The sequence below is a fragment of the Scophthalmus maximus genome, chromosome 13, assembly GCF_022379125.1.
Source record: "Scophthalmus maximus strain ysfricsl-2021 chromosome 13, ASM2237912v1, whole genome shotgun sequence".
NCBI classification, from domain to species: Eukaryota; Metazoa; Chordata; class Actinopteri; order Pleuronectiformes; family Scophthalmidae; genus Scophthalmus; species Scophthalmus maximus.
This window is the reverse complement of record NC_061527.1, coordinates 8756385-8764475: the sequence shown is the minus strand read 5'-3', so window position 1 is coordinate 8764475 and position 8091 is coordinate 8756385. Positions and strand designations below refer to the sequence as shown.

General features: G+C 41.6%; 2 protein-coding genes across 2 annotated transcripts; both read right to left on the bottom strand.

The window, feature by feature from the left end:
* Positions 1-403: 403 nt before the first annotated feature.
* On the bottom strand, positions 404-3552 carry ccdc124 (coiled-coil domain containing 124). Its single transcript, XM_035648546.2, has 5 exons — positions 3405-3552; positions 2375-2552; positions 1366-1555; positions 1098-1203; positions 404-955 (listed from the first exon to the last, which is right to left on the bottom strand). The coding sequence occupies exons 2-5, from the start codon at positions 2531-2533 to the stop codon at positions 751-753; spliced, it is 660 nt and encodes a 219-aa protein (XP_035504439.2). The 5' UTR covers positions 2534-2552; positions 3405-3552; the 3' UTR covers positions 404-750.
* A 1099-nt stretch (positions 3553-4651) lies between these two features.
* smim7 (small integral membrane protein 7) lies at positions 4652-7668 on the bottom strand. Its single transcript, XM_035647894.2, has 5 exons — positions 7515-7668; positions 7254-7295; positions 6632-6684; positions 6447-6537; positions 4652-5382 (listed from the first exon to the last, which is right to left on the bottom strand). Exons 1-5 carry the CDS (start codon positions 7538-7540, stop codon positions 5367-5369), a joined length of 228 nt encoding a protein of 75 aa, XP_035503787.1. The 5' UTR covers positions 7541-7668; the 3' UTR covers positions 4652-5366.
* Between the last annotated feature and the right edge of the window lie 423 nt (positions 7669-8091).

The window sequence follows — 8091 nt, the reverse complement described above, 5'->3', positions numbered from 1 at the left end:
TCTCTAAAAACAGCTTAAGTTGCCTAAAACACGGTGAGGATATATTGGTAGCCTGGTAGGAAATGAACTTCGTATCAGTGTATATTCAGAGAAACACTCTTTATCCACTGGGGACAGTGGCCTTGATTCTCAAGGCCAACTGTTCTGCCATAGAAACAAGAAACTGGTCCCTTAATTCCCTAACCCTAAGTATCCAAAACCTAAACTCATTCAACTATTTTAAATGAACTATAAACTGTGCCTGATCAGATATTGTCTACTTTCTCCTTGAATGTTAGGTAAAGTTTGATCTCTGCATTTCCATTATCTTCTCTTCTTAAAAAGCTGCAGCAGCTGCCAAAAAATGTTTGACGTCAGACAGTGTGGTTCTTCAAGAAAGACCATTTACAAGAAACAGCATATGTTGATTATTTGAATGGTGAACTTTAATAAGTTACTCTGAAGACATCTTCCCCAGCTTCCCAGAAGTGCTTTAAAAAAAAAAGAGATGAAATTAAATTTATTAGATGCTGAGATTCCTCATTAAAGGGCCACGTGCACACACACACACGATGATCAGTTGTGACGTTGATGAGGTGGGGGGTGAGCGTCTCCTTGCAAGTGAGTGGAACAACAAAGAAGAGTCCTCTGGTGCCGGAGATACTGTTTCTGAGCAGGAAGTGCCGATGTTCTCGTCAGCAGCACTCGTTTTTTAAATGAAACTCTCCGATGTGCAGTTTTCAAATGGCATTACCGGCGGAAGGAGTGCATTCACTTTGAGTTGTACGTGGAAAAGCGCTGGTTCAGGGGATTCTCTGGTGCCTTCATCCACTCCTTCTTCAACTGTTGCTTCAGCTGCGACAATCTCATGTTGGGGTTCTCATTTTTTAGGCGGGACATGTTGGCCTCCTCATAGGCGAGAAACGCTGCTTTCAGCCTCCGCTCTGGGTGGCGGTCCAGGTCCTCAGGCCCCGTGCTGGGAGTAGGTAGGACAGGGTGAGTGATAACGAGTTGTTCACATTCAAGGGTCACAGTCAATTTACATGCCTATACACTTTGAATTAATTGAACATGCAGAAATTACAGGATGTCACAGATAGTAAAAACCGTAAATGTACCTAAGCACTGCGATGGCATCTTCTATTGTTCTGGCTTCCTCTGTTCCTTCTTCTGGGATAATTCTGTTCACGTTCTCCTCTAGTGGAGTCTCCAGGTGGTTCTTTTCTGTGAATTTAATTTTAGACACGACAACGGTTAAACAAAATCTACTCCTGGGTTTGATCCCGAAACAGCCACTGCTGTTTGATTTGATCTGATCCCCCACTCGAGCTTCATCATTATTTTAACCATCACACATTTACCAACACCTTCAACCTGAGTCTTTACCTTTCGGGTCGAGCTGCTGGTCCTGCTCCTCGTTCAGAAGAGTCTCCTCAATCTGGGCACGAGTCATTTTCCCTCCGGCTGCAGCCTCCCTTAAGGCTTTGCCTTTAATCCTGGCACTCTCCTCATCCAGAAGACGCTGGTTTTCCTTTTTCCTCTCCAGGAGTTCCATCCTCTTCTTCTCCTTGTCATCCTGCAAATGCAGCGAGCCGTCTTATTAGGCTGGGAGAGCGTTTCTGCTGACGAAACTCTGCAGATATTCATTCTCTTACAGACCAAACACATTGCTTCAAAACAAAATACCTCCTCTTAGACGATTCTTCAAAACTGTTACATGTATAGATAGTGTAGCAAGAATTTGTGCATTTAATCCATCTAAATAAGATGATGTGATATTTCTGCTATAAGTCGTTTGGCCATACCACATCTGCAATCTCCTAGCCGATGTTTGTCCAAGATCATAGAGAAAAAACAATTATATAACGAAATACTTACAGTATACACAGTCTCCCATGTTAATAAAGACAGGTTAAAATAAATCCCCAGTTAAGACCAAAGTCCATTGCTCAGCCTTTCTGGGACAGTTATACGTACATTAAATCCATGAAGTAAGATCATTTTTCTGCGTCTTCCTCTCACTACAGTTAATGTAGCTGTATTAAGCTCTTTGCACACTATGTACATTAAGATATTTAAGATTTCTGGCCCCCTAATTACTTAAATGCTGATTAAGTTAAGCGAAAGAAATGTGTTCTTTTTTTATTGTGTGTTTGTGCTGTTTTGTGACGAGTTGCTAATCAAGACCTAACGCTCTCTAGACTTTAGACATGTTGATGTGTGTGTGTGTGTGTGTGTGTGTGTGTGTGTGTTAAACAAACGCAGACCCAAGCCCAGTCCCCATTTTCTACTGTGAAAGTTATGTCAGCCTCACTGTCGTGTTTATTCCTTTGTCACACCTAAATATTTTGTAATTTAATCTTTGAGCACGCTGCAAGCTGGAGAGATGGCTCACCTTTCTCTGCTCTTTTTTCAGTACATGTTTGTCCGTTTCCTGCCACAAAGCATCCTCCTCTTCCTTCTTCTTGCGGGCGTCTGCCACTGCCTTGGCCTCGGCCTTGCGGGCTCTGGCTGTGACCGCCTTGGAGTTCTCGCCCTGGAACTTCTTTGGCATCCCAGCAGCTGCTCCTCAGCTGCAAAGCGACACGGGAAAATCAAGTGTGAGAGGAAGAGGATGACCGACTGATTTGCTCAATACTAATATGGCCAGAGTTAAATCATTTGACAGGAAAATAAGGGCACATTTTGTGAACATAAAACCCAAAACATTCCCAGGTTCCTGATTCTCAAATGGCAGGGTTTGCTCTTCTCTTTATCATATATATAAATATAAAACTAAAACCGTAGGGTTTTGGAGGCTTGATAGAAACAAGTAATTTGCCGATGTCACTTCAGGCTCTGCAAAGATGTGATTGGCGTTTAATCCCAATCTTTTTTTACGTTTCAAATACCAGACACTATATTGTATAAAACATAACAATAATGATTATGAAATGAACCTGTTGTTCAAATGACCTACTTTAAACGTGTAAAGGTGGCATTGGCTTTTCTTCTAGGTGTCTCTCGTCTATGTTTTGAAAAGCTCCCCGGTTGTGAGCACCGGTTGTTGTTTTGACAGCACAGATGACGAGATAAGTAAAACAACCTAAAGCCATTTGGTCGAACATGTGAATGAAGTAACGGAAGCGCATCATTCTGGCTACGAAGCAGCCACGACCAACCACCGGTGTGAACGTGTGAGTTTTCCAGCACGTACATTGACAGAATGGCCCTAAAAGGAAAACACTGAATGAACCTAGATCCCCGACAAACTACACACTCGCTTTGTTAGTGGGGCCAGTTAGCTTTAGCTAGGTGGTGTTAGCCTGGTACAAGAGAGGCTCGGCAACGAACCGGATATTGCCCCGTTTGACGACGCCCAATTCCCGCTAAGATGGGAACGATCACGACACGACCGCGGCGGAGTAACCGACGTGGTTTCATACCAGTACGAGAGGGAAAGAACAGGTCGTAGCTGGGCGACTGCTGTTTCGAGGATGCGTCTGCCATAGACGCCGACGATGACGTCAGACGCCGCACTGGCCGCGGGATCGTACGTCAGCGTCGCCGCCGTAATACGTAACGGCGGCGACTCTCGTTGAGTCATTTGAACTCGCTTACTTTAAAATGTGTTGTACCTGTGTTTGTATTGTTCATTTGAATAAAGGTTATGGGGGGGGGAGAGAAAAAAAAACTCACTTACTTTCATTTTCTATTATTGTAATACCAACATTTTTGCAGAAATCTCTCGAAACCTGGCAACCCGCGGCATCTCGCCAGTTACACAGAGCGCAGTTAAAATGGCAAAAATATGGGAACCAGTAATTTGTGTAATTAAAATTAGTTTACAACTAGTCAGGACAGCAGAAAACCCAAATGTTTCCATCACAGCCTGAAAAAGAAAGCTTTTTTTTTTAATGGAGCACTTGAAGCTGTTTTTTTGCCTGTTTGATAAATGTTAATGTACTCTCTTGATTCTTGTACTTTTGGGGTAGTATCTTCATGGTTGAATGCAATTATTGTAAGTTGCTTTTCCGTCTCGATTATTGCAACTCCCTCCTCCATGGCATCAGCTCCAGCTCCATCAGTAGACTCCAACTGGTCCAGAAGGCAGCCGCCCGGCTTATCACTCACACCAAATCCTGGCACAACATCACCACAGTCCTAAAAGAACTTCACTGGATTACCATCATAATCCTGGTCCTCACCTTCACACCCCTCCATTGTCTTGAATATCTCACTGACCTCCTCTCCCCCTACCAACCCCCATGGTCCCTGAGATCCACCTCTGCCGGTTTCTTCTCCACCCATAAAACCAACCTCCGCACTTTTGTGGACCGAGCCTTCTCCAGGGTAGCTCCCAGGCTGTGGAACTCCCTCCCCCGAGAGATCTGCCACCCCCGAGTCCGTCACCACCTTTCAGTCTCTCCTAAAGCGCTTTGAGTTCCCTGAAAGGCACTATATAAATATCATGTATTATAATTATTATTATAACTTAATATGTTAAGTTTGGTTATAACAGCAGCCCAAAGAATACAGGTGAAAAAGAATAGAATAAATCAGCGGTAGGAGCGGGTCAGTGGCTCCCGAACAGCCACAACTAGCGGCAAAAGCCAGTTTGACTCATTCCCTGCTCAAATATATGGTCATCATATTCAGTCATAATATTCAAGTCAATGAACAGACGCCTGGATAAGAAACTGTATTTTAATTGTTAAGAATAAGGACACATTTACATTATAGTGCAGATACTTTTACTTACAGCACAGGTGACCCAGAACAAAAGGAGATTACATTGTTTATCTGAGAGGCTGCACATAACAGCAGGTAAATTTGATGATGTTAGAGCCATTTATCATATCATATCATACAGCGGCTGAGATCATTGTGACTTGTATGTTGGATCCAGCCGATATCTGCCTGCCTTAGAAGGTAAGGGGGGAAAAAATTTAGGAAAATTATCATTGAGGTCAATGGTTCTCCACCAGCTCTACAGTAGATGAATGTGAGGTTTTAGGACAGAATGGGATCCTCAAGTGAAAAACATTTTCTATCCTGTTATTGAAGGCTGCCCATCACTGTAAAGAAGAAAACGTCCCATGTTCTGTTCTGAAGCAAGAGGGCACATTACGTCACATGTCCAGCAGAGGGCAGGGTTGTTCCTATAGTTACAGCTTAAACAGAAAAAAGAAAAGTGACATCTTCTATGAGACAAAATAAATACAGCGATTTATAAATTCCTGTACAGCCAGAAGGAGATTTTGAATTTGAGGTGCTGAAGAAAATGGAGCTAAATGTTTAAATGGCCAAAGCAACAGACAAGTTCTATCAAGGAGAAGTTCTAGCAAGGAGAAGTTCAGAGTGTCCATCTTGAAAAAGGAGGGATTCTGGTCCCTGCAAAATGTGGATCATGATCCAAACAACCTGTGAGGATTGAAGACATTCAGACAGTTAGATGATAAACAAGGTCACACCACAATTAAACGATGTTTTGTCAAAAGGTATTTTTGAAAATGTAGAAGTATAGTTGATGCAGGATGGAGGAGGGAAAACTGGGTTTGCTTATGTGAACCGGAAACCTCACATTGCTAAGTATTAATATTCTTTCTTGAAAGCTGTGACTAAATATATAAATAAAATAAATGTTGTGTTTATTAAACAGATTTTAGTTGGAGGCCTATTTCAACCCTGTGCCACAAGCATGCAATGAGTTTGATGTAAAATAAATTTTAACTGCCTTAGAAAACATGAACGCCATAGTTGCGTAGTGTCCCTGTATTGCAAGAGCCGTCAATCAATCTGAGAGCGATATCAACTTTTTAATTATATTTGGATTAAAGCTTTAACTGTGCCACGTCTTTACTATCTAGAGCAGCAGAAACTCAACGTTTTTTTAAGCATAATTTATGTATTTTTCATACTGTCAACAAAACCCAATGAATTACTCTCTGACTTCCTTATTCAATCTGTGACACTCAAACCCAAACCCACTGGCTACTACTAAATTAAATCTTGAATAACAGGTCATTTGTAAAAGGGCTCGGTAATTTCAAAAAAACAGCTGATTATCGGGGATTGTTTTCCTCCATAAATGATAAACTTGTGTTGAGATAGTAAGTGTACATGGCACTGGACTGCACGTGGGATTGAGTCAGAATAAAGTACAGTGTCAATTAAGAAACATATATTCCAGTGTAACGGTGTGGCTCATTGATGTGTGTTTATTATTTTGAACAATAAAGCTCTTTGGTGCAGGGTTATAAGACAATAGTTATTAGTAGCACCGGTTGATTATCTATTTATTGTTGGTTTAGGTCTCCTTTCCTTGAAATTGCTGATATCAAAAATATAGAATATTGTCACTCCTTTTCTTCAAAGTCACAAGAATAAACAGAAATAATGGCCACCTGATGAGAGAGCAGCACATTCAACTTTGCGCCTATTTTAAGATATAAGAGCAGCATTTGGCCAACAGCATTATTACTTACACAATCATGCAGAACATGATGAAGATGTTCCACAGAGCGATGAAAATTCGAAAGTATCGCAGGCTGAGTAGAAACTCTCTGATGTTGTCACCTGAAAAAATAGAATGATGGTTTGTTTCATGAATCTGTGACACACACATTTTCTGAATTGTGTCTCCATCTCTGTCTTGAACAGTCACACACACCTGTTGTTGGTGCTCTGGAGTCATCTCCAAATCCCTGGGTCTCTTTCCTTTTGCTGCAAAACATCCACAGTCAGACTCCAGTCGCTTTATTTGATTACTTTACTGGGAATTTAGTTTTTATTCATAACGGCCTCTTTTCACATTTTGTAAACATTGACATTATGATTATTATTTATTTGAATTATTGATTATTTCTTGTCAATATTGCCATTATTCATGTTGTTTGAATGAATAAAGGATAATGACACTGCTGTGTTATTGTACTAATGTTTTTGCTGTTTCCTGTTGCTCTGCATGGGATCTACATTGTCTTGAAAATTATTATTTTGTTATTGTTTTCTGTCTGACGCATGTAAACTTCAGAACATCTGAAGGAATGTGGGTGAAATCAGCAGACTAACACTGGCACATGTACAGTGATAATTAGAAATATATACATGAAGTCAAACTGTAAGTTGTCTATATCTACTGTTCTATTGTAAGAATCTATGCTTTGATTGTCACTGGAGAATTTCACACATACATTGTCTTTGTGTCTGTCTTTCCAGTAATTCAGTTTCCTGGCAACTTCTTGTACTCCGTGTATATTATTGAGAGGATAATACTTATACTCTATACTCACAGTTTGAAATTCAGCACAGCCCCTGCGTTCACCAGCAAGGTCCTGGAGAGCAGAGAGACACAAGAGTGTTTGTTTACAGGTGAGGCTGTTTACCTGCGGGGCTAACGTTAGCTGCTGAGCTGGCATTAGCGCGGAGCTAGTTAGCTTGGTACACCGTCACCTAACTGAGGCCAGCGTGTAGAGTGACACACACGAGGAACGAGTCAGTTAAATCAAACAACTGTCTCTGAACACAATCACGTCGGACATTGAACAAATTACCCGAATATCAACAGATCCGCGATCATCTTGCTCTCGTCACATCACAGAGACGCCTCGCTTCCGCCTTCGGGGGCCACGCAATCAGGAATGTGACCAGTGAGCTTTCAGTGTCCGACGTGACGTAGGGCGGCGGTATTTGGGACCTTTCTCTTGACTTGTCAGGCAGGTCTCCATTCATCACAACGACGATTGGTTTCCTAAACCATGGGTGGCAATTGAAACTGTGGTTAAAAGTGATGACGCAGGACGAGGAGGAGGATGAAGAGGAGGGGATGGAAAAGGAAGAGGAGGGGGGACGAAAACAGAACGGGCACTATCAAGAAGTTCTACTTTAAAGACTAAACTCAGGGACAAGTTACCCACGTCTCTTTCAGTTTCTGCCGGCAGGCTCTACACTTGGCAACGAGCGCCATCCTCAGGCAAGAGAAGTAACAGCAGCAACAATTTACAATTGTGAATATATTAAAAAAATAAACAAGAAAGAAACTGCATTCAATTAATTGTACTATTTCAAACACTGCTGGGAAGCTCAAATCAATTGACAATATTTTTAAAAAGCTAATATGATGGTTTGTGT

What these genes read in the sequence shown, in the direction of transcription:
- ccdc124 (XM_035648546.2), bottom strand. Translation starts at nt 2,533, where the DNA reads ATGCCAAAGAAGTTCCAGGGCGAGAACTCCAAGGCGGTCACAGCCAGA. An exon ending in TGAAAAAAGAGCAGAGAAAG is followed by an intron (nt 1,556 to 2,374) that starts GTGAGCCATCTC and finishes CTGCATTTGCAG; the next exon opens with GATGACAAGGAGAAGAAGAG. An exon ending in GATGCCATCGCAGTGCTTAG is followed by an intron (nt 956 to 1,097) that starts GTACATTTACGG and finishes ACCTACTCCCAG; the next exon opens with CACGGGGCCTGAGGACCTGG.
- smim7 (XM_035647894.2), bottom strand. Translation starts at nt 7,540, where the DNA reads ATGATCGCGGATCTGTTGATATTCGG. An exon ending in GCTGTGCTGAATTTCAAACT is followed by an intron (nt 6,685 to 7,253) that starts GTGAGTATAGAG and finishes GATGTTTTGCAG; the next exon opens with CAAAAGGAAAGAGACCCAGG. An exon ending in CTCCAGAGCACCAACAACAG is followed by an intron (nt 6,538 to 6,631) that starts GTGTGTGTGACT and finishes CTATTTTTTCAG; the next exon opens with GTGACAACATCAGAGAGTTT.